The sequence below is a fragment of the Cheilinus undulatus genome, linkage group 4, assembly GCF_018320785.1.
Source record: "Cheilinus undulatus linkage group 4, ASM1832078v1, whole genome shotgun sequence".
NCBI lineage: Eukaryota > Metazoa > Chordata > Actinopteri > Labriformes > Labridae > Cheilinus > Cheilinus undulatus.
The window spans coordinates 41,551,564-41,577,354 of NC_054868.1; the positions used below are offsets into that span (position 1 = coordinate 41,551,564).

Consider the following 25,791-nt stretch of genomic DNA (forward strand, 5'->3'; position numbering starts at 1 on the left):
TTCATCTCATTCATGCTAATATTAACCATTTTATTGTCATTTTAACCATTTTTCCTATATATATATATGATATCTGGCCAATTTTGCAACTTTTATGCCACTTCTAACCATTTCTTTCACTCATTTGCCCATTTTTACCTCTTTAACCAATTTTTGCCGCTTTTAAACTGCTATTCCACTTTTTCCACCTATTTTTTTGCAACTCATCTTTGCCATTTTCAGCTCTCTATCAACCTCTTTTCACCAATTTTCTTTTTAATATGTTTAACCCAATTTTTTAAAAGTATTCCCTTTAGCTGTGGAAACAGCAGAGCGTTGGTGACTTTTACACAGCATGGACTTTAGCAGTTGTTGACCTCACAAGGTCTTCCACTTGGTGGCTGGGCTGGTGTTGTTCTGATAGCTCTTTCTTATATCACTTACAGTTGACTGTGGACTATCCAGCCAGGATGAATTTTATGAGGGATATCCACAGCTACGTATTTAGATAACTATACACACTGGTACTTAAGTGGTTAATACTCTTACTTGACCTTTTGGGTTAAAATGGACTATGTCTGTCATTCTAACACATTAATTCTGCGTATGTGATTTTACATCTCTATAAGGTCATGTCTCCTGATTAATTTTCAGCTCAAAAGGTCAAGTTGCAAAGGTTGATTTACCCTCTGAATTACGTGTGTGTTTGTTTGTGTGTGTGTGTGAGAGAGAGAGAGAGAGAGCGCACGATCCAGGCGCACAGGAGGACAGGGATAGAGTTTCTCCCGGTAAGAGATCTCTCTGACCGCCGTAGATTCGGTTTCCCTTCCTCTGTGACCCACACACATTTAAACGCGCAGCTTAAACAGAAAAAATTTACATGTTTCATCCTGATTATGATTCCCTTTTCTTTTAAAAACTACAGCGTAACCTGATGGTAATCGCCGGGTGCGCGTCGCGCTCGCTGCCCGGCGTCGTGTCACCTTCCTCGGGGCAGCATGGGCTCGTAAGATGCCTTCTCTGTGGAAACGGATAACCTTCTCGGTGGCCTCGGTGCTCTGTGTGGGCTCCGTGGCCTTGTTGGTGGTGGCCCTGTCAACGGAGCGGTGGGTGACGGGTAACATCCTGTGTAAGACCGGGGCGGAGATAGTGAACGCCTCTCACCCGGAGATGGAGCAGTTCATCGGACACATTTACTTCGGACTGTTCCAGGGAGGAAAGAGCAAGAAGTGCGGGCTGGGCAGGAGACGATCCAAGATATACAGTAAGATAAAAAACACTAACGATGAGCTTCCTGTCCTCACAACACTGTAATTAAACAGAAGAAGAAAGCATAATGAAACCATCATAAGCTGGGAAATGAATGCAGCCAAAAGTTTTAAATGTGAGCATGAACCCCAACAAGAAAAATAACAACTGCAGGCAGGCTGCCTTGTTTAGTACGGAAGCCCTAAAGGGCCATGTATTCTCGTATTCTCCGTTATTAGTTTTTCTTACTTATTTAGGATCAGCAGGACCTGATAAGAAAAAAACCTAGGCACTATCTTTAAACAGGAAGTAGTTAAAATAATTGTCTGAATATTTTCAATACATTACCAGAAATTAGTGTAAAATTACAAAAATCCCACTAAAATTTCTCCAAAAATTTTATGAAAATTCCAGCAAACTTTCAAGCAAATTACCATAAATTTCAAAGCAAATTTTATTTTAAACTCTCCAGAATTTACAAATCAATTGTACCTAAATTCCTGACAGTTTTCTTAAAAAAAAAAAAAGAAAAAAAAAGCAGATCCAAAACATTAAAATGAGGACCCTAAAATTACATTTAAAAAATCAGGAAAATTTTGAAGGAAGTTCCCTTCCCAAGTTGCCAATCAAATTCCCAAAAACTTTAACAACATTAGCTCCCTGTAAAACTACTTTAAAATACCCTTAAATGCCCTCAAATATTCCCCAAACATTTTAGGTAATCTTTCTGGAAAAGGCCTAGAGATAAACATGAAATTTTAACAAAAAAATCCCTTAAAACCCCCCAAAATATTTCAGGCAAATTGCCCTAAATTTAAAAGCAAAAATCACTTAATATTTCTAATCAAATTCTCCAAAAAATGCCCCCCCCCCCAAAAAAAAAAAAATCCTCTAAACATCCAAACAAAATCCCTAAAATTCCGTGAAAATTCAGGAAAAATTTTAAAGAAAACTCCCTTCCCAAATTTCCAATCAAATACCCGAAAAGCATCCCAATCAAATGACTAAATCTTTTATTGAAATTCTTGTCCATCAAGAAGATATTTTATTTATACTGTTTCCCCGTGATAGTGGTAAAAAATAAACTCATCAAACGGGAAAACAACCGTTGTAATCCTGTGATAATAGGAAAATTAAAGTGGTATCATGAGAAAACCAGCGTTTTCTCGAGATAACAACAAAAATAAGTCTAGATCACAAGAAAACCAGAGTTGTTATCTTAAAATTATAACAAAAATAAGTCTAGATCACAAGAAAACAGACAGAAATTATTCTCTATCACAGGAAAACAGAAAATAAAATATGTGAATATATGGCCCTTAAGGGCTTCTGTAGTTAAAGGCGTTTTGCAATGCACCTTTACTGCATCAACAGCAACAAAAAACACCTGATGTGCATTTATAAATTGTGTAAGTGAAAATAGTGTCATTACTGTTTCAAATATTTCTTATTAACTTATTAACTATTAACTTAGGATGCTCCTAGGAACATCAAGATATAGTTTTATTGATGTTCATCGAATAATCACACCAAAAAAAAGGAGTTGCAACCATGAGTGAAGCTACCCACTCATTTAGACAAGCCCTCTCTATGGGGAGCAAGAGAACGTACTGCTTTCAATTGATGAAATAACATGACAAACAAGAGACATCTTATAAAACCAAAGGTTTGTGAAGAGAGTAAGAGTGGCACATGACAATCAGAGTAACAGGAGAATAGAGAGATATATGATATGAAAAAGACATTGAGGTTATGTCCATGTCAGCCCTAAAAGACAGTTTGGGGTCAATGAAATGTAAAGAATCAGAATTTACACAAAGCTATCAGACAGAGTAGTAAAACAGTTTCACTATCTGAAAGGTCCTTGAAGGTTATCTAACACAAATAAATGCCTTTTGCATGTTACTGAGATAATGCTTCACACGCATGTCTGCTCTTTTGTGCTGTTAAGCCTTCCTTTGTCGAGGTTTTCAGTCTTTTGCCTTATATGACTTGGACCATCATAACTCACATCATCAGACATACTTGAAAAAAACTCCCACCATATTACACACTTGATTAGCTGGTCTTAAACATCCCTGAACAAACAAGAAATACTGTTGCATCATAAAGCTAAAACAGAAGCCCTGTCCATATGAAATTGTGCTCATGTTTTCATTTTCAGCTTATTTTTAACTTTCATTGAGCATAAATAGTCCTGTTACCTTAGAACCACAGATGAAATGAAGCTATTGTGCTAGTTCTGGTGATTGTACTTACAGTGCCTATAAAAAGTATTCACCCCCTTGGATGTTTTCAATCATGGTCAATATGATTGGGCTTTTTTGACCAAAAAGCATGACAAAAACCTCTTTAATGTCAAATTGTAAACAAAGTAATTTTGATTAAATAAAAACAATAACGTAAAATACATGACTGTATAAATATTCACCCCTTCAAGTCAGTATTTAGTAGATGCACCTTTGGCTGCACTCACACCACTGAGGCTGTGAGGATAGGTCTCAGTCAGACTTGCCCATTTTGACTAGTCCATTTTAACCCTAAAGGTCAACTGCTCAAGCTCTGTCAGGTGGGCGTGATCAGTCCTTTTCAAGCCCAGCAACAAATTCTCTTTTAGATCAAGATCTGAGCTTTGACTCAGCCTCTCCAGAACATTCACCTTGTCTTCAACTCATATCTTAACAGCTTTCACTGTTTGCTTCGGATCATTGTGCTGCTGGAAAACACAGCAAATCTTCTCCCAAGCTGCAGTTCTCCTGCAGACTGAATAAAATTGTCCTCTGAGATTTTTCTATATTTTGCTGCATTCATTTTACCTTCTACCTATACAAGCCTTCCAAGGCTGAGAAACACCCCCACAGCATGATGCTGCCACCACCGTGTTTCACAGCGGGGATGGTGTGTTTGTGGTGATATGCAACATAGCATCTTGTCTGATGGCCAGAAAGCACCATTTTTGGTCTCATCAGACTTAAAAACTTTCTTCCACTTTGACCATGGAGTCCCCCACATGCATTTCACTTTGACATTAAAGAGAGTTTTTTCTTCCAAAAAAAAAAAAAAAAAAAAGACAACTCATATTGACTGTGACTGATTTATACTATCAATAAAAGAATAAAACATCCAAGGGTTTGAATACTTTTTATAGGCACTGTAGACACATATTGTTGGTATGTTGATCAAAGTGTGCTGTCATGAATGAATGAAAAACATGCATACATAAAAACATCAATAAATACAGAGTTCTTTTTTTAACTATGTAAAAAAAATAACAGCATCTCGCAGTTTCAACAAAACAATCACATTTACATGTTGGGTTTAAGAAAGCATTAAAATGATCGCATTAACCAACATTAACCCCTTAAAGCCCGTTGTATCATATTTGATACATACTTTTATGATACCTCTATCTAATCAATATGATCAATAAATTACTGAAAAAATAACTTTTCAATATAATCTGATAAGTGATAAAAATGGCCTCAAGTGGATTATCAGTTACCAAAAACACCTAATGTATCAAATGAGACACAAAAAATATATATGTTAAATTTTATGGAAATTTGGATTTTTTTGGATTCCAGCAGAAAGTTAAATAATCATTAGGGTGTTAATTTCATCGACTAAAACTATTTGTTAACAGCCTTTTTCCATGACAAAAACTAGACTAAGACTAACAAAAATAGATCTACACTAAAATGGGACTCAAACTAAAATGCATTTCATTTAAAGACTGAAACTAAAACTAAAATTATAAACTAGCTGCCAAAATGAACACTGTTTCAGTCGCAAAAAAAAAATAGAATTTTCTGGCTATAATTTGTGTTTTCAGGCTTTAAGGGATTAACGTGAAGCTTGATCCCAACAGATTTGAAGATCTAAAAACTTTCTCTGCCAACTCTTCTTTGGAATTGACAAATCGTACAACGTCTGATGTTAAAGGTTGTGATTTCCATCCTGCAGTACCTTACTTAAAAGAAGGAGAGAAAGTCACAATAGCTTTATAAAAGGAGTGCACTGATGCTTACAAAAATTAACATTGACACAACATAACAACATTTGTCTTCAACTTAATGCCCTCTCATCCTTTCTGTTTGAATAGAGCCACACAAATCAAGGTCTTCTTCAGGTGGCTCCATCACTGTAATGAAATACTGTGATCTGTTAAATATGCAGAAGAAGAGAACTATTTCACAGACGTCACACTTTCATGCTTTGAAAGTGAGTGATTTTATGGCCAGTAATGTCTTTCAATTCAACTCACTGTTTTAAGATTTAATAGGATGATGATATCGCCAAAAAGTTAAGCATGCAGGGGAAAATAATATTTAAAAAGTATGAATATAAAATATGTAATCAAGCTACACACATGCATGCTTTAAACATATTCTGGTTTTTCATCTTGGTGCATAAATAAGTTGATCATTTGTGTTCTCTGTGTCTAGTTTTCCCAAAGCTTGTGCGGACAATAAACGGCGGTCTTCACATGATGGTGATTCTCTTCCTGCTGGTGGCCGTTGGTTTTGCCATCGTCAGCTTGTCGTTCTGCATCTACAACGCACGCAAAGTTCCCTATCAGAGCATCAAAGGACACAAAGGTCTCTACCTGTGGAACTTCATCGCTGGTATGATTCAACTTTTGCTTTTAATCTTTCCCCTTTTTCTCTCTGAAATGCTGATATTTGTGTCTTATTTCTTTGCCAGTATTTTGTTCTCCTTTTTGTGCCACCTTACTTGTTAAAATTTGATTCCCTCCAGCTTTTTTTGGCGCTCTGGCCCTGCTGTGTTTCCTGGCCTCCATGAGGCACCACAGTCTGACCGAGCGGGTGGCGAATTACAACGAGAGTCTCTTCGTGCTGGTGGTCCTGGATGACAGTCTGGACTGGTCCTTCTGGCTCGGGGTGGGGAGCATCGCGACTCACTTTGCTGTCTGTGGAGTTGTTGCCATGAGCCGGATCAAACTGCCCAAACCGGAGATCAAGAAACCGGAGGAACCAACGATCTCCTCTCTGGACCTGCTTTACTGATGGAGAATATTCGTTTGTTTTTACATCACTGACTGAGAGCTGCAGAAAGCCACAAAGACTGATTTAACACTGTGCTGGAGCCTGATAACTCTACATGACTTTTAGGTCTATACCAGCTTGAAATTGGCATAACTACTTCACCTATGCAAATTCTAACTTAGCAGTTTCTTTTCTGGGGTTAATAGAGTTATTTAGTCTCTGACAAATAACTCTATATTTATATTTCGAGTTCAAGCTTTTTCTGACTCATCCTTCCCTCGACTTTTGAAGCTGTTTCTGATAATTTAAAACGTTTATGTTATCTCTAAGCAGTGCAAATTGAAAGAAACACACCAGCACTGCTTATTTTAACACTCCTGGACTATCTATAACTTACTGATCACTCAATACTTATGTGCATGTCCAACACCAGCTCTCCATAAACTTTGGGATCAAATTAGGTGACACAACAAAATCATTTGAAGCTTTCAGGACTAACAAACCTTCATTAAAGGCTGTATATACACTTTGTGCAGTACAGACAAAAGTCTGTACTGCACATTGTTAAGAGATGCTTCAAATCAGAGAAAGAAAATGGCTGGCTACCAATAAAAATAAAGCTGCCACAAACTTGTATCAGTGAAATTATTTGGAGTTTGATTTTATGTGTTTTGTTTGTGTATGTGCTTCTTTTTTCCCACTTAATCCAGTTTGCCCGTTTTTTGCCCATTTTTGCCACCTTTTTTCGACTTTAAACATATTCTTGCACTTTTTGTCTTTTTTTTTTTTTTTTTTTACATTCAAGCCAACTTTTGCTGCTTATTTCCCATTTCTTCCACCTCTCTTTATGTCGCTGTTATTTATTTTTATGTTTTTTGCTGTTTTCACCCATTTTTACCACTTTCGCCCATTTTTGCAACATTTTTGCCATTGTTATCCCTATTTTTTGGCCCTTTCTTGTCCATTTATGCCACATTTTAGCCACTTGTCACCCATTTGTGACTCCTATTTTGACACCTTTAACCTATTTTTGCAGCTTTTTGCTAATTTTTGTTATCTTTCTGCCATTGTTTTGACACTAAACCCATATTTCTCACTTACAAATCTTTTGCCATTTTTCACCAGTTTTTGCCACTTCTACCTCCATTTCTTCTGCTTCTTGCCCTGTTTTTCCACATTAAATCCATTTTTGCTGCTTTACTAATTTTCACCACATTCTGCTTCTGAATTCCTTTTTTCAACCACTTTTTGCTAACTGTTGCCATTCTGTCACTTTTAACATATATTTCCGTCTGTTGGCTCTTATTTGCCACTTTGAATCCATTGTTACAGCCTTTTGCTTTTACTTGCCATACATTTGCCACTTTTGATCCATTTTTATTGATTTTCAACAATTTATGCCACTGATTTTTACCACTTCAACCCATTTTGACACTTTTCACCTATTTTGCCCCTTTTTCTCCACCTATAACACATTTTTGCCTCGTTTTCCTAGCCCATTTTGTTTCTTTTCACGATTACTTGGCTATTTTCCATTATATGTCTCTCAGTCTCTTCTTGGAAGGTTTAGAAATAAAACACGTGTTATAAATAACTTTACAACGGATCATGTGTTTTTTGCAGTCCTGCATGGGACCCAAATTTGTCCGGGTCCTAGTAAGTCTCTCTCCAAACACCGCTGGTTTTCTGAACTCTCGTCTACAGTTTCTCACCGCTGCTACCAGCAGGGGGCGACAAAAATCTATGTTTGTCTGATGATGACGTATAAAAAACGCGACGCTGTCAAGTCGCTTGTATTCTGTTACACATGCGTGCGACCTCTAGAACTTTAAATCGATAAATCATTTTGGTTTTACATATGCAGAACAGATGACAATGTTACTTCTGAGGAGAGCAGCCCAGACGGCAGTGCGGACTAACAGCTGTAGGTCGTTTTCTACGTCACATACTCACCTGAACGAGAGGAAAGTAAGTCGGCTAACGTTAGCCTGTCAAACATTAGCTTCACTGACAGTTACATCAGAGACTCACACAAGAGATTCAAACACATTTCACAACACTCTACAGAAGTTTAAACCATTCAGTTGTGTCTTTATTAATGAGTTGTGTTCACAGTAGCGTCAGGGTGTCCACGTTTCTTTGTTCGTGTTGTTTACCTTGAATGTTTTTGGTTTATGTGTGCAGGGTTTGGTGTTGGGGGTGTTTGAGAAGGAGGGAGAGGAGGGAGGCCTTCAGCTGACAGAGGCAGCTGCTGGTTTTGACCAGAGTCTTTCTGGAAAACTCTCTGAACTGCTGAAAATGTGAGTTTGTCATTTCTATGAATTTTCAACATGAAAACCACTGTTTGCCATGTGATGAAAAAAACTTAAAACTTAGTTCCCAGTAGGTATCCCTTCTTTACAACTGTGATACAACAGCCCTGCTCCAAATCATACCTTAATGAAGATCAGAGTTCACAGTATTTGTTGGATCTATATTAAAGAGGCATTTGTTGAATAGTAAAATCATTGTTGGGGCTATTTTAAAGATAAATAGACCCTCAGAATCAGCCACCAACCCCTCGCCCCATGGAAACATGCTCTGTCCTTTGGACCTAAAGCTTACCACACAAGACTATTTTCTTTCCCTCTGCTGCCGGCTTCATTCATAATGCTCTAATCCCACTCGGAGTTCTAACAGTTTACACTGCGCTCTGCAAACAGTTTTATTCTTTAAAATATTTAGACATACACAAGTCTACAGCTCCTACAAGAAGTTAGAAATTTGACACTTCACTGAGTACGTGGGCTTCTCTGTAAAAATAAACTTTATGTCTGGTTATCTTATTGCATAGATGTTTACTCAACAGATATTCTTTTTTTTTCTCCAGCTCTGGACCAACTCTCAAGAAAGGCAAAAGCAGATTATTTTATGGGATCCACAAGGTAAGACTTGTGGAGCGTGTAACAGCATTGTCAAGTCTTCCAGAAAAGCCTTGACGATGCTGCTACGGATTAGTGCTTACTGCTGTCATTGTATTTGTTAACACGGTTTGCTGTGCAGTACTATCAATGTGCAAATATTGCAACTTCAATATTCCTGCCTTCATACACATCCCTGATTTACATTGCAACAGTCAGGACAATGCTTGACTTTAATGTATATTTGTATTTGTATAGACTGTTTGACTGTTTTTTATAGAGTAACTATTTGTTTTTATGTTAACCTATCCTATTTTTCTTAATATCTAATTTTGTTCTTGTTATGTGAAACATGCTGCAGAATGACAGTAAAGCTTCTTGAATCTTGAATCTTAAAGTTAGCAAGGGGGTATTTGATTTAGGCAAGTCCATTAATGACATCCGAGTAATACAATCCCCTTTTGTGTCTTTTTCAGGACTTCCCTTGTGTGGCAGTAGTTGGGCTGGGGAAGAGCAATGCAGGTGTGTGTGGGGCAGAGAACTGGGACACCAGCAAGGAGAACATCAGGCAGGCCGTTTCAGGTAAGTGACATGACTTTTCTCATCTGCTCATCTTAATGCTGGCTACATGAAGGATCTTCTGGGAATGATAGCTGGCTAATGTCTGTGTATTTTTAGCTGGCTGCCGGTTACTTCAGGACCTGGAGGTGAACCATGTGGAGGTAGACGGCTGTGGTGATGCTCAGTCAGCCGCAGAGGGTGCAGCTCTTGGTTTGTTCCATTACGACCAACTCAAAACAAAGAAGAAGACCAAAGTCACCACACAGCTTCATGAAAGGTAGACGTAATAAATGAGCAAAAGCTGAGCGCTTGCAATATTTTAATTAACAGATATTTGATTATCTCCATTTAAATAAAAAAATATTGCCACATGTCAACATGCATTGTCCCATTTGTGTGAATTTTCTCTCAGTGCTGACTCAGCCAGCTGGGTGAAAGGATTCACGTATGCAGAAGGACAGAACCTGGCCCGACTTCTAATGGAGGCTCCAGCCAATCACATCACCCCCACTGTTTTTGCCAACACCATCGAAGAGAAACTTTCCCCACATGCTGAACGAGTCACAGTTAAAAAGAGGTTTGTGATTGACTCATCCTCACTTTATATATTTATAAATATTTGAGTGTATATTTACTCTGCAAGCTGTTTTGAGTATCTGTGATCTATCAGTACATTCACAAAGGCATTTCACAGGGGTGTTTTAGACCTCTATACACTTTCATTATTGACAGTTTTTGGTAAATATATGCCTGTTGAAGATGATTGTGTGAGGCATGTTTCTGATTGTTAAGAAAATTAAAAAAAGTTAACTTTATAATAACTATAAAAATGTGTCAGTGTACTTTGTATTACAATGAAACACTAGGCATTTTAAGGGTAGAAACTGTTGATCTTTATTTAAGTTTAAAGTTTAAAGTTTATTTATTTCAAGGATAGCCCCTTGAGATGCATCATCATTTTCAAGGAGGTCCTTAACTGATTTGTGAAGAGACAGGTTACTAATTCACTTTTTTTTGCTTAAAAAATAAGAATAAAACATTGTAAGAGTTGCACAGATGCTTGTTTATATCCTTTCTCAAATGCTCTTTTTCACCAGAACTCTGAGAGTTTTTCACCCATAATTCATGTGTTTCTGTAGAACACAGGACTGGATAGAGGAGCAACAGATGGGAGCATTTCTCAGTGTGTCTAGAGGCTCAGAGGAGCCCCCTGTCTTCCTGGAGCTGCATTACAATGGTTCTCCTGACAGCAAGCAGGCACCACTGCTCTTAGTGGGGAAGGGTATCACCTTCGACAGGTAAACTGTAAACTCCAGCTCACAGTCATGCTACCTTATATTCTGGACACCTCTTCTCTCATTAAGAAGTTTATTTGTATGTCTGTAGTGGTGGTATTTCTCTGAAGCCATCTGCTTCTATGGATGCAATGAGAGCTGATATGGGCGGAGCTGCCACTGTGTGTTCGTCTATCGTCACAGCAGCAGCTCTCAAACTGCCTGTCAACATTATTGGTGAGCGTTTTGTCAGCGTTGATCTCTATAAAAATGAATGATTCCTTAAAAGTACCAGTGGACCAAATTGTAACGTTATATATCTCAAAAGAGACAAAACTTTTTCATTGATTAAGTGAACAAAGAACTCTATCTTTGTGTATCCGCTCATTACTTTGAACCAGGTCTGGCTCCGCTGTGTGAGAACATGCCCAGTGGAAAAGCAACTAAACCAGGTGATGTAGTCAGAGCCAAAAATGGAAAAACAATCCAGGTAAATTCAATTATGATTAAGTGTGATTGATTTAAACTCTGACCTGAATATGGTTTATGCCTCTTAACTGTTTATCAACATTTTAACAAAGTTTTATCATCGCTGTTGTCTACAGGTTGATAATACGGATGCAGAGGGCAGACTCATTCTAGCTGATGCTCTGTGTTATGCACACACCTTCAACCCCAGAGCCATTGTCAATGTTGCTACACTAACAGGTGGGATTATATCAATCTTTTTCATCAACTTTCATTTTTTAAACTCCACGTTTAACTTCAGCTTCACTCATTTGGCGCAGTACTAGAAACTCTAGTTTTTGCTGTTTTGTCCTTGAATTTGACCAGTCAACCAGCCTCAACTGGTCAAAAAAACTGAATCTCGATAAATAAAGTCTCAAGGAAGAGAGCTGGATCACAGTTTTAATAAATATACTCAATAATTTGGTAAAAGACTATAAAAAACATTTCAACATATCAGGAGACTGAGGCTAAATCCCACTTCACCCCTTGCCCCTACTACTAAGCCCTAACCCTACGTTTTTTATATTCACATCTAGATGTAGGAGTCCCATTTCTTGTCTGAAAGAGAGGTTGGATCAAGTGCTAGGGATCCATGACCCTTCAAATAGAGATTAAACAGAGGCAATATTCAAACCAAGTGTTAAATCTTCCAGAATGATTTGCAAAATTTTTAAAAATGTACCACCTATCTAATATCATAGTTTGGTATTTTTCCAAGAATTGTGGTCCTTTCCATTTCAAACAAGAATTTAAAAAAATTGCTCACTGTAGATTTGTCCAGTATTGTCATTGCATATGTTTACATAAGTGCTGTTCTGATGTATCAGGAACTCACGAGTTGTCCCATTTCATGGAGAAAGATTTCATCACTCACCCTTGTAACTGTTTTTCAAGGGGCAAGGGAACACTTGAAGTCACAGGGTAGAGGTAAAATTAGTGAGAGGAATGATGTAGGAATTTTCTGAGACATCAAATTAGGGCTACAGTGGTTACTACTGTTGCCTAACAGCAGCAAGGTTCCTGGTTTGTCCGATAGGACCTTTCTGTTTGGAGTTCGCATTTCCCCCCAGTAGGTAACCTGGCACGCCAGATGGATTTAAGGAAATGGGCGTATCCATCTGCTATGCAAGGTTACCCAGTAGGTGCATGGGCTCAAAGATGGTGTAATAAGCGTAGTTTTTAACATGAGACGTTGGTCCTCAATGGTGCATGGAGGGACATACAAGGGGATGCCTCTTATGTTATCCATTGATGGTTGTTATACACAGATTTTAAAAGAAGAAGAAATAGTCAGCAAATGTACGTGAGTAGCTACAGATATACAGTAACTGGGTGGCTCTCACAGGTATTGTCTACACCTGGAGTAATGCTGAATGGGAAACTTTAAATCACCTGTAGGTGTGAGAGTGGTTCTCCAGGTAGGGTCTGTAAATGTATGACGAGACCATATATGTTTAAATTGAGAAGATACATTAACATATACAGTAAGATACAGTGAGGACTTGTTGCTGAATGGAGTAATTCTTCAGTGGTGTCCATGTAATGATGCAGGATAAAAATACAAAAACTGTGCAAGAAATATTAATTTAAGCATAACTGAAAACTGTTCATGTAACAGCTGTTAGTTTTGTTGATAAATCACTGTAAACATGAGGCAGACCACATCCAGAAGACAGCAGTGAATCAACTTGACTGCAGATTCGAAATGTTAGTGTGACAGCAGTGAGTCCAGCATGACTGAATGACAGCTTTGTTAATACAATCAGTGAAAATTAAAATGTGTATTTTTATGTCTCTAAGGTGCGATGGATGTAGCTCTCGGCTCAGCAGCGACTGGAGTGTTTACAAACTCTGACTGGCTCTGGGGGCAGCTGCACAAGGTACCGTGTGTGCAAAATCTAACACTTAAGGTATCTCTGTCTCAGCTACTCCTTTGACTAATGATGTGTGTGTGTATGTGTCTGTGTAGGCTAGTGTTGTGACAGGTGACAGAGTATGGAGGATGCCGCTCTTCCAGCATTACACCAGACAGGTGACTGACAGCCAGCTGGCTGACCTCAACAACATCGGGAAGTACAGCCGGTATGTATCTCGCTTCACCCTGGGTGACTAAAGCTCATGATTCAGACGGCGGAGCTGTAAAATATGAATCTGACCTGCTGCCAGAGCAACAAGTCCATCAGACTGGACCAGCAACACAGCAGACCAATGAACATTAAAGCACTTATTCCTACTAAGATAGCAGGATAGTAGCACAGAGTGGGGGGGCTCTGCTCTGGGACACCTTAGCTCATTGTCTAGCCATCCTGGGGTGTCTTGGAACCAAATGAGGAGGTACCCATTTGATAACTTTAGGGTTTTCTTGGCTCCAGCTGCCCACTCGTCTACACAATTAACTTGTGGGGGTGAATTAGAAGGGCTGGGTTTAGGTGTCCCTTTTTAAGGTTCAGGATTGTTTTTTGTTGTTTAGGGTTGGGTTTTAGGGGTCCCTTCACTGAACACTTTTCCTTTCATTAAGACACAAGAATCCTGTATTACTTTTAAAACTTGGGCTGTTTTTCAGTTTGTAATATTTTCATTTTTGAAACCCACATTTTGAAAGTTGCATTAAAAGCAACAGTTACTGTCTCATGACCTCCATGAACAAGAATGGGTTAAAAAACTTGTGACTGAACTATCGCTAAAACATGCAGGTTGATTTGAAATCCCTTTACGCTTTTGCAAGTACAACATTTAGCGTGGTAAATGTGCAGGTCACAACTTGTCCACGAGAGCTTTTGGAGTCGTTGGATTGTTTATTTGATGAGTTTGATGGGGGAAAGCCAAAAATACCGTCTGTTTCCATTGAGTTGGCACAGCAGCTCCGAACGTGGCAGCGCTGATCCAAAAAAAGCTTGCATGGCCAACTAAAGGTAAGGAACCTATTACTAAGACTATAGGGATTATGGCAATGGGCAAATTTGCCAAAATGTTGAAGTATCCCTTTAAAAAATTCACTTATATGTACATTTTTCCACTATTCAGGTATTTTAGTCTCACAGTGCAGTAATCCTTTGGGAACAAGTCCACGGCAACGTGTTTTTCCAGCATCAAAGAAAAAAAAACTAAAATGAAATGAAGACCTGGGACAAAAAAGTGACGTCAGCATTTATTAAACAATTGCTCTTTGAATTTACAATATGTGCAAAAAAGTGTTGTTGGTGTACATTAGATTTGTAATATTCTTATAAAACGTTTGTTGTCCACCTAAAAATAGCTGTAGATCTTTGGTGATATATTCACTGATGCCCCTTACATCCTAACTTTTATGTAGGTCATGGCTTACGTTGAAGTCTGACAGTACAAGCCAATTTTTTTTTTTCAATGAACCCATTCATATTGTTGACATGAGCCTAAATTAAGCTTCATTCTGAGCCTGAACATGTTTTTGCTATCCTCATTGGGTACCCCATGTGGTTTGGCTCCTGAAAGCTTTCCCCCCTTATGGGCAGACTTGAGATCATGTACCAATATTAGTGATACTGCCACCGTATTTGGAGGTAACGATGTTATTTATGTGCAGTATATTCTAGCGGATGTTATTAATTTAACTTATGTTGGTTGTGAATGTCTAGTAATACTCTGTTAACTCAAATAACTTTATCTGGGATTCGCACATCAACCCTGATCCTGTATTTAGGCAAAGCAAGGTAAGAAGCACCGTCATTCATATATTCAGCTGTTCAAAGTCCTTTACAGTGTTAAAAACAAAGCATATAACATTTAGAGCATTAAGAGACATGGCACTGAACAAAAATAATACATTAAAGTGTGATCAAAAATGAATTGATATAGTTCCTTGAAAGATAGCAAAGATGAGAGTGAACTAAGTTTATGAAATGAAAACACCAGCTGGAAATGTTTTAATAACAGAGCTAAGGTATGTAGTCATTTAATGCAATCTTCTGATCATGTCATTATTATCTTTGCAGCTCTGGGGGTGCCTGCACAGCAGCTGCTTTCTTGAGAGAATTTGTCACTGCTCCTCACTGGGCCCATCTGGACATCGCCGGTGTAATGAGTAACAAAGATGAAGTTCCCTACCTAAGGAAAGGCATGTCTGGGAGGCCGACACGCACGCTTGTGGAGTTTGCTGCAGGACTGGCCCACAGCAGCTGAAGGACTGACTTGCAATCACATCAAGAAAAGACTGTGAGCTACATCTGTGATCTTTCAAACATGGTCAGCAGTCACTGCTAATTAATTACATTAATAAGATCATAGTAGAGCTCTAAACATGTTGTAAGGGTTTCATAGCTGTAATTTGAGGACCACTCTTCAGTCTATGGATCAGTGAAATACAACAGTTACAAGTTCAGTGTCCCTCAGCAGGGATGTCATTTCAGCTATGTAATAACGCCATAATTTGTATGTTGTTTAAATAAACTGTATTTTAATGTGTGTGTGTGTGTGTGTTTATGACTCTGCTGCCGTTACAAAATAAGCATTAACTAACTATACTGCTAAAAATAAAGAGTCATTCATATAACTGGCGAAAATAATAAGAAATAAGTTCATCTTTAAAAATAAATAAATTAAAGCTGCAAGCAGCGATGATGGGCCCTCGCAACCCGTTGCATGTCGGGATGTGTAGCAACCGCGGGTGTGTGGCATCTGTCGAGTGCCAGCAACAAGGCACGCTGCTCCCATGGGGTATGTGGGTTTTGCAACCCTCACAGTTTCACAGAATCAGAGGGGGATCCCCCTCATTAGTGCCATTACTTTCCTCTTGTTCACGCGCACTCCACAGGAGAAGAATCAGTGTCTAAAAGCATTAACTGTTCTCAGGTTGTTGCAATCATCAGTGTGGAAGATGGAGGAAAAAATACAGATATACAGATGTGTGCAAGTTTGTGTCATTATTTTCTTCAATGCTTTGATATCTCCTCTGTTTTTTTTTTTACCATGTATTTATGGTTAAACAGAGAGATACAAACAGTACTTTACTGCATACCAAGCACCCTCAGTACTTTATATTTCATGCCTGCGACACAAGCCGAGACTCCTCAGATTCCAACAGTGTCCTTCTTGTTACTCTAGGATCAAAAGTCAAGTGGTAGACAGCAGACAACCAGACCAAGCAAGAATCCCATTCACTGATCAGAACAATAAATTTCATCCTAAGTTTAAAGTTTTTTGTTGTTGTTGTTGTTGTAGTTAAAGGTTTTCCCAGTCAAATAAATCCACTTGTAAGTGATACTCCAATGTCTTCCCATTATTTTGACCCTTCACAGCATCAGGCACAGCTACAAAAGTGTGGTCTTTGCTGCCATCTAGTGAGTCACTGAAGGTTTTGACCTTTGTTTTAAAAGCCAGTAGCTCTAAATCATTAATTTTTTAAGATATTTTTTCCATTCTTTTAGTCACCCCCCACCTTTTTTTCATGACTTTAATGTTTTGCCATGGGCGATAGATGTGTAAAATAAACAGATATAGATGCATAAAATACAGAGATACAGATGTGTACAAGTTTGTTTCATTATTTTATTCAGTGCTTTTATATCTTATCTCAATTTGGCAATTTACCTCATATTCATTGAAAAATAGACAGAAGTCAACTTTGCAATGTGTTGTTTGCTGTTTGGACCCTGTCCTTAATTGTGTTGTCATACTGCGTATCATTAAAAGATGGCAGCATAGCCCTAATTTTGGTTCCATTAAGAGAGGACCGAGTTTTGAACATTTCAACATGAAAAATGACAAAAATGACTCGCTTTTGTTTGACAATTTGGGTCCAAGAAGCTTCTTAAAAGGTCCTGAGATGACAGATATGCTGAAACATTTTCAAACGCCTTAACAATATGCACTGCGGGGGCTGATTTTTTGAAATATTGTAGGGGGCACCAATGAGCCAATATTCTATGCCCACTCACAACACAACGGGCAGTCATCTGAACTTCCCACTGTGAATTTTTGTGCCAGGATTCATGACTCCACAAGTTTTGTCAGCCCAGGATAATTCTACTTTCTTTTCATGGCGAAGAAAAATTCATCATGGCCACACCCCTTTCAGTAATAAAAAAATTCCAATGAATGTTTGAACTATGACATGTCTTCTTACTACGGAAGAGTATTAGAGCCACTGAAAAAAAAAATTGAGACAAATTTTTTTTTTTCACTTGTGAGAAAAAAGTCAGAATTCTGAGAAAAAAGTCAATTCTGAGATTAAAGTCAGAATTCTGAGAAAAAAGGCAGAATTCTGAGATTAAAGTCAGAATTCTGAGATTAAAGTCAGAATTCTGAGTTTAATCTCAGAATTCTGAAAAAAAAATTTAAGCCTTTTTTCATTTGAAGAATAAAGTCAGAATTCTGACTTTAATCTCAGAATTCTGACATTTTTCTCAGAATTCTGACTTTAATCTCAGAATTCTGACTTTTTTCTCAGAATTCTGACTTTAATCTCAGAATTCTGACTTTTTTCTCACAAGTGGAAAAAAAAATTTTCGTCTCAAATTTTTTTTTTTTCAGTGGCCCCAATACTCCTCCATATCTTACCATATCCTCCGCATGAAGGTGTTTGGATGAATTCCCCAAGAGGACTTCTGAAAATTGTGAAGTCTGCAATAAGCAGACTTTTGCCCCCCCAAAAATCAAAATGGCGGACTTCCTGTTTGTTTTACGGCATAGGTCCAAGAGGGTTTTTTGTAGATCTTACAATATATCATAAGCTCAAGAGTTTTCAAAATATTTGGTTAAACCTGCTGCAGGGGCTGAATTTTCCAAATATTGTAGGGGGCGCCACTGAGCCAGGAAGCCACGCACATCAACAATCATCCTATCAATCATCTCGTTTCATAACTTGATATTTTTCTGTCAATTTTCATGGCTTTACAAGTTTTCTAAGCCTAGGATAATTCTACTTCCTGTTCATGGTGAAGAAAAATTCACCATGGCCATGCCCCTTTTATTAATGAAAACTTTCCTATGAAAATTTCAACAATGACGTATCTTCTTACAATATCCTGTACGTAAAGGTGTTTGGATGAATTCCTCTAGAGGAATTCTGAAAATTGTGAAGTCCGCAATATGCTGCTTTTGGACCACAAAAATCAAAATGGCAGACTTCCTGTTTGTTTTACGGCATGGGTCCATGAGGCTTTTTTGTAGAACTTAAAATGATGTATAAGCTCATGAATTTTCAAAATCCTTGGTTAAACCTGCTGCAGGGCCTGTATTTTCAAAAAATTGTAGGGGTCACCACAGAGCCAAAAAGCCACGCCCACCCAACACTCATCCTATCAATCATCTCGTTTTGCTACTGAGTAATTTCCTGCCAAGTTTCATGGCTTTACAAGTTTTGTAAGCGCTAGATAATTCTACTTCCTGTTACATGGCAAATGAAAATTTGTCACCGCCACACCATTTTAGGTAAGGACTCTTGACCTTCAAATTTGAGTAATACCAACCTTGAGGGATGTGCCTGGGCTAATTTCAGTAGGATTTGGCCAATCTTGTAATAAATAGAAATTTTCTAGTGAGCATCTTCCACTTTTATCACATGATGAAGCATTTCAATTTAAGGGGCCACCATGGCCATGCCTTTCAACTAATGAGAAAACCCTGAATAACTTTTCATCGTCCATGTCTCATCTATCTCCGTGCCAAAGTACAAGTCGATAGGATGAAAACCCTCAGCGGAGTTAATACAGATATGACCCCTGGAAAAGGCCATAAACAGGCCCTTTTTGCATATTTATTCAAAAAGGCGGATTTCCTGTTGGAGATAGAGTGTAGGCCCAAGAGGCTTTTTTTGTAGATCTCCCCAAGCCGCACCTGCACACAAAATTTGATGAATTTACGACAAAAGTCAAAGGAGGGGGCTTTAACTTCGAAAACTGTTAGGGGCGCTATTTTTGCAATTCTGAATTTTCATGTTGGAGACCCAAAAAATATCAAAATTTTCGCGAGACCGGATGTACGTGCAAAGTTTCCCGCGAATTCAGAAATGTTCAGGTCCTCAAAAGTCCATGCAATGACGGCAAATGCCAATAAAAATAATCCGAGCAATTACAATTAGGCCCTCGCACCACTCGGTGCCCGGGCCCTAATAAAGCAAAATCGTCCTTGCATGACCAGAGAGCGTTCACACAAGTCTCTGTGCGCATGCGCGAACTGGGAACAGCGATCCAAGGATCAGACACAAGACAAAGGCGACAAATGGCGTCTTCCATGGGTGGGATGTTCTCTGGCCAACAGCCGCCCAGTGCCCACCCAGTCGGGGGCCCGGGTGGACCGGGCCAGCCTGGCTTTCCCGGTACCGCGCCCAGGCCCCAGGGAGCTACCACGCTCGTAGACGAGCTCGAGGGTGCATTCGAGGTAGGGATATCTGCTGTTAGCTGCGTGCTAATGCTAGGAGCTAACAATGCTGGGGGATTTCTCGGTTCCCAGCCTGAGCGGGTCAGAGTTCCCTCGACGAGTAGCCACCGAACCAGGGTTCCCTTACGAGCCAGCACCGCGGCAGAGTGTCATATTTCATGAAGGTTGATACCCGTGTGTTTTAATATGGCTATATTACTGCAGTATGACCCTAGAGGGTTGTGGGAATCTTAACGTGTTTACAAATACAGTATTATTAATTAGAACCCGCAGAATATACCCGTCTGTAAACGATAAAATACAATAGTTCGCCTAGGCCGTGCGTTGGTCCGCTCGGGGTCTACAACTGAAGCCAAGTCCTCTGTCTGAGCCCCGAGCAGTCGTCATCGGGACCTCGGTTTGATCCCGTCCGGCGAGCAACCAACGCGACTCATTTTCTGATATCAGTACATCGTAAACATGACCAACTCTGCCATGAAAAGATTTAAAAAAGAAAGTTTGGTGTAATCAGTTCTGATAAGCTCTATAGTTGCTGATCTAATTGTAATTTTAATAGTTGAATTGAGGTGTCCTTCGAGTTGTGGCAGTGATAATTACATTTATGTGGCCCTCTCAGTGGCCGAAGTTGCCCATCCTTGTCCCAGGCTATCCACCTCTGGGTTGAAAAGTATGACCCCAAAGCTTTCCTCTACTGAACTCTGCTTTCGCAGAGCTTGTAGATAGGGGTTAAAGAATTCACAAGTAACATTAGTAAAACACAATATACACAATTGTAAATATAATTCAACCTGCATTCCTAATATTAACTCAAGACTAAAACGCCCTAAAATCTATTTGAAGATCCTAAATGTATTGGACACCAATACAGTACATGTAGACCATGGCACTTAACTGAAAAACTGCAGTATAAATGAACTGGAATGGATTTTACATATGGGAAGCTATGTAGAAATGATCAGAGATCCTTTGCTACCAAAGGTCGAGGATAGATGGATGGATACATTAAATTTTTATTTATAATGACCTTGATGAATGAGCACTGACACAGGCATCTTGCTTGGATTTGTTTAACACATCAAGGTTAATCTCAAAATAATCACTTCTCCCCTCAGAGTGTATTTCTTTCTGTCTTTTAGAATGCGTATCAGGATGAACTAAATTGGCATGTATAGTCACAAGCACAAGGAATTTGTCTAGGTGTTTTTGGTGTTGAAAAACATAAAAGTAGAATATTAAAAAAAAAAAAAAAAACAGATAGCCAGTGGACAGCAGCGCTTCTGTTTTCAGGGTATTTAATGAGGATCATTTACACAATAAAAAAAAAAAAAAAAAAGAAAGAAAGACAACATTCGATACAAAATATGTTCAGTAGGAGTTCTGGAAAAGACTGCAGTTGTGCAGGAAGGTCCAGGATGAAATTTAGTGCAGATATCATCTTTTCATAGTTTATTGGTTTTAGTAGCTGAAGTCATTTAGTGAGAAACAAATCCTTACGACAGAGCAATATTAAGGTTCAAGGTTCTTTATTAGTACCCAAAAGGGTAAATTTGTTGTGCAGACAGGAGTACAGCATCCAAGAGACAAAAAAAAAAAAAATACAACAACAACAATGGTTCATAATACAAGACACAATCCACAAAATACATTCAAAGGTGACATTAAAATGCCAAAAAACATTGAGGAGTAAAACCAAGTCATGATAAAGTGCTCTAATACTCTAAAAGTGCTAAAGTGCTTTTGAAGGCGCTCTAAAACAACACAAATTCCTTTCTAGTTAAAGTGCATCATCATGTGCTTATTTGGTTAAATAGTGCAGTAGCTGCAGGTACCAAAGTGTTCCTGTAGCGTTTTGTTCTCCCTTTAGGAGCAACACAGCGACAACCTGAGTGAAGAAGTTGGAACTCTGAATTTAAAGGGTGAGAGCAGTCATGGAGAAAAGAGCTGGCTTTACGCTGCAGCTGTGAGGAATACAGATCTGATAGGTTGAGTTGTTGCTCACCTATTAGCTTGCTTGCCCACTTTATTAAAGACACTCTGTCATCAAATCAAAGGCCAGGACTCTATAGAACCTCCTAAAACCCCACATCAGATTTTGATCCAGTCATTTAGAGAAATGCCCATATGATTTGATGATTTTGTCTTTTTATGTTTTTTGTCTGTAGGCCTGTTTTGCATCTCTAGTAAGTCAAGACTATGTTAATGGAACTGACCAGGAGGAGATCAGAACTGGTGAGTGAAGCATCTTCTTGTTCGTTAATTCTAGGTGATCTAAGTCGATCTTGATGAATTTGTCTGTTGATTGCAGGTGTTGATCAGTGCATACAGAAGTTCCTGGATGTGGCTCGACAGACTGAGTGCTTCTTTTTACAGAAAAGACTTCAATTATCAGTGCAGAAACCTGAGCAGGTGGTGAAAGAGGTAAACTTTTACACTGCCCTGTGTTCTCCTGGTTCTTGGTAGGGTTGAATTGCAGGAATCTATGATTCCAATCCAAAAAGATTCAGAGTTCTATTAGGGCTGTCTGGCTATGGAAAAAATAATAAATCTTAATAATAATAGAGGAAAATTAATGAGTGGAAAAAACAGAAATGTATAAAAAATGTTGCTATATAGTAACAATGAGAAAATTACATTTATGGCCAGAATTTAAGAACAAACTTTGAGACATTTTCCACATGACAAAACAAGTGTAGCATGACACTTAGCACAGTTATCATTTAACGATGATTATCCTGTTTTATAATTGGGGGAAGCCAAAATGATGGTGATAGAAATTGGAACTTAATTGAACGCTAAGGATGAACAAATTAAAACATTTCAGTCCTTTATAAATACCTTTATAGTGTAAGAAATAATGATTAATAAAGAAAAAGACTAACTGATGGAGGTCTGTTGGTCCAGCTTTAAACTCTACTGACTTATTTGTTTGTACAGCCAATATTCATAGCTGATACAGATTTTTATCACCCAAATATCAGCAGAAGTCTTTACATTTGCTGATCCTAATAAATTACTTTTTAAGCTAATATTTGCTGGTACCAATATTGTACTGATGATGTGTTCATTCTATTGATGTTCCTTCACTTCCAATCTCTTTTTCTTATTGCTTCAACCTGCTTTTTGGGATTACATGTAATTACTTCATGTCTGTTTGCTGATTTGCTTCTTCTCTTGTGTTAATTTTTCGTCTCTCACTCCAGGATGTGTCAGAGTTGCGTAATGAGCTACAGAGGAAAGAATTGCTGGTTCAGAAACATTTATCCAAACTGCACCACTGGCAGCAAGTTCTCGAGGATGTGAGTGTCCAGCACCGAAGACCCACAGACCTTCCTCCTCCTGGACCTCTGGCTTTTCTGGAGCAGGCCTCTGCGAGTCTACCTCCTGCCCCTCTAAAACCAAACTAGTCTTCTGTTGTATAAAGATAACCCACAGTAAGAAGCCATGATCTATGGGTGATAAAATTTGTAGAAAAGAAGTGTGGTGTGACTTTACTGTCACACTAGAGTACGTCCTGTGTCAACACAACACCCACCCACCACTGTGGGAAAATGAACTCAGTCGTTAGATTTTTGTTACTTTCACAGGACTTCTCAGTAATGTAAATAATATTTCTGTTTTTGACTTTTGTACTGTAAAAATAAAATTGTGAGATTTTTTTTATCCGACTGAAGCAAGTTTTGCATTTTCTGTTTCTGAATTTCTGTAGAATTTAAAGGGATATTCCAACAGTTTGGGGCATAAAGATAAGCATTTAAGCACATAAAAATATGTTTTTTTGCCTTGGTTCTAGGACAGCTGAAGAGAGACAGGAAATATTGGGAGAGAGAATGAGGGAAGAGATGCATGAAACAGTGCCGAGACAGGGAATCAAATCTGTGACCAGTGCATTCTGTCCATGGGGTCTGCTTTACCACCTGAGCTAAACTGGTGTCAAGATGGGTGCTTTTATGGGAGTCGTACTCAGCCCTTGAAACGTGTCAGTTTTGTTCAAGTAAAACACAAACTGCAGATATGGGGGTTAGAGGGCATGGGCATTCTTCCATGTTTCATTTGTTTCAGAGAGGATCCAGAAAAATTTGAATATCAAGTGGCAGTTTGGGTGTTGGATGAATGCTGGATCCAGCATTATTGGTGTCCAGTATAATGGTCTGGTAAAAACAAGCATTTCACAAACCTTTACTGTCACTGGAACCAGTTAAAATGTTTATCCACTCTAAAAAAAAGGAAAAATCAGGAAAGCTTAAAAGCAAAGCAACCAGTTGCAAGGCCTTTTTGAGTTTACTCAGCTAATGTTCTGTCATCTTAGTTTAAGAAGTTTACTTAGTTTTGTGAGTTTTTCAAACTTGGTATCACTACTAAGTTCTTCTCATGCTTAAGATGAAAAAATGTATATATTTACTTTCAAAATGCAGAACTGGGTCTCTATCATAGACTCAACTAAGTATTGACCAAAGCCTGAATCATGTAGCTCGTTTCGGTTAATGAAGTTGTGGCACATTAAGGCACATTTTCATTTTTTTGCAAGCGAGGTACCTGGCGCTTATCAAAAAATTCAATTAAACACATAAATTTGTAGAAAATAGCAACTAAAATTCGAATCTTCATATAAATCCAGTAAGAAGGAACGCTTTTGTTAAGAGAAAAACCATCCAAACCTACATGGCCCCATGTGGAAGTCATTCCTTCCCCCTCGTTAAATCAATTAACTGTGATTAAACAAGTGAAATAGGCTGAAAGATCTCAAAGAGCAACACATCATGCTAAAGAAAATTCAAGAACAGATGAGAAAAAAGTCAATGACATCCATCTGTATGGCAAGGGTTAGAAAGTTCTAAGTCTAAGGCTTTTTGGCTCCATAGACCAAAGTAAGAGCCATTATCCACAAATGGAGAAAACTGAACAGTGTCAAACCTTTCCAGGAATGGCCAGCCCACAAAAACTACTCCAAGAGCTACATCAATGACTCATCCAGGAGGTCACAAAAGAACCCAGATCAACATCTAAAGACTTGCAGGCCTCACTTGACTCAGTTAAGGTCAGAGTTTATGACTCAAAAATAAGGAAGAAACTTTGAAAAAATGGAAAGTTGAACTTTTGGAAGGTGTATATCCTGTTACATCTGAGGGGAAATTAAAACAGCATTTTATTTAAAAAAACAAACAAACATCATACTAACAGTCTAACATGGTGGTGGTAGTGTGATAGTCTGGGTCTCCTTTGCTGAATGACTTGCCATAATTGATGGAGCCATTAATTCTGCTCTCTACCAGAAAATCTTGAAGGACAATGTCCAACCATCAGTTCATGACCTCAAGCTCAAGCACACCTGGGTTATGCAGCAGGGCAATGATTGGAAGCACACCAGCAAGTCCACCTCTGAAAACAATTCTGCAAAGAAGAGTGGGCCAAAATTCCTCTACAGTGATTTCAAAGACTCATTGCCAGGTATCACAAACACTTGTTTGCAGCCTCACTATCAACTTTTTTTAAGACTTTGCAGCTGGCAGCTAATAACTTGTATTTTAACGGTGTAAAGATCCCTTAAAGTAGCTGTTATTTCATTGGAAAGTGACATCTAAACTGATAACTGTTCAGTAAAAACAGAGGAGAGATTTTCTCCAGATTTCATGAGGGAGGAGATATCTGTGAACTGCAAGAGCCTGTTCAGACAGAAACATGGCTTGAATTCTTCTGATTATTTATCTGAAATATGCAGTTTCAGTGTCAAAATGTGCAAAAGATATTTGGCCACGGAAAAATGTGTCCAATTTTCATAGACTAGTGTGGAGTAAAAAATTCAGTCCTACTCTGCACCTGTTACCAGCTTCAGTTTGAGAGAAAAGACTCAGGAGCAACTGATAGTCTCCGAAAGGGGTCCAGGAGCAAAACCTACTACACACACAGTTGTTGTCTTTCAGTCTCTGGTGTTAACAGTTCTTTCTGTTTCTTTTCTTTACT

General features: G+C 38.5%; 3 protein-coding genes across 4 annotated transcripts; all 3 read left to right on the plus strand.

Annotated features, from left to right (window-relative positions):
• Window positions 1–711: 711 nt before the first annotated feature.
• Window positions 712–6,840, plus strand: clrn2 (clarin 2). 2 transcript variants are annotated; one of them, XM_041786161.1, is made up of 4 exons: window positions 712–767; window positions 905–1,243; window positions 5,673–5,852; window positions 5,986–6,840. In XM_041786161.1, the coding sequence occupies exons 2-4, from the start codon at window positions 991–993 to the stop codon at window positions 6,252–6,254; spliced, it is 702 nt and encodes a 233-aa protein (XP_041642095.1). In that variant the 5' UTR covers window positions 712–767; window positions 905–990; the 3' UTR covers window positions 6,255–6,840. The 2 variants fall into 2 exon arrangements, with proteins under 2 accessions (XP_041642095.1, XP_041642094.1); XM_041786160.1 differs by lacking the exon at window positions 712–767 and having other exon boundaries at window positions 800–1,243.
• A 1,175-nt stretch (window positions 6,841–8,015) lies between these two features.
• Window positions 8,016–15,918, plus strand: lap3 (leucine aminopeptidase 3). The gene is made up of 13 exons (XM_041786290.1): window positions 8,016–8,201; window positions 8,418–8,533; window positions 9,103–9,157; window positions 9,610–9,715; window positions 9,812–9,971; window positions 10,107–10,271; window positions 10,834–10,992; window positions 11,081–11,205; window positions 11,370–11,458; window positions 11,574–11,676; window positions 13,279–13,358; window positions 13,448–13,560; window positions 15,450–15,918. Exons 1-13 carry the CDS (start codon window positions 8,103–8,105, stop codon window positions 15,634–15,636), a joined length of 1,557 nt encoding a protein of 518 aa, XP_041642224.1. The 5' UTR covers window positions 8,016–8,102; the 3' UTR covers window positions 15,637–15,918.
• A 3,685-nt stretch (window positions 15,919–19,603) lies between these two features.
• Window positions 19,604–23,493, plus strand: med28 (mediator complex subunit 28). Its single transcript, XM_041784483.1, has 4 exons — window positions 19,604–19,833; window positions 21,996–22,062; window positions 22,139–22,251; window positions 23,034–23,493. The coding sequence occupies exons 1-4, from the start codon at window positions 19,621–19,623 to the stop codon at window positions 23,235–23,237; spliced, it is 597 nt and encodes a 198-aa protein (XP_041640417.1). The 5' UTR covers window positions 19,604–19,620; the 3' UTR covers window positions 23,238–23,493.
• The last annotated feature ends 2,298 nt before the right edge of the window (window positions 23,494–25,791 follow it).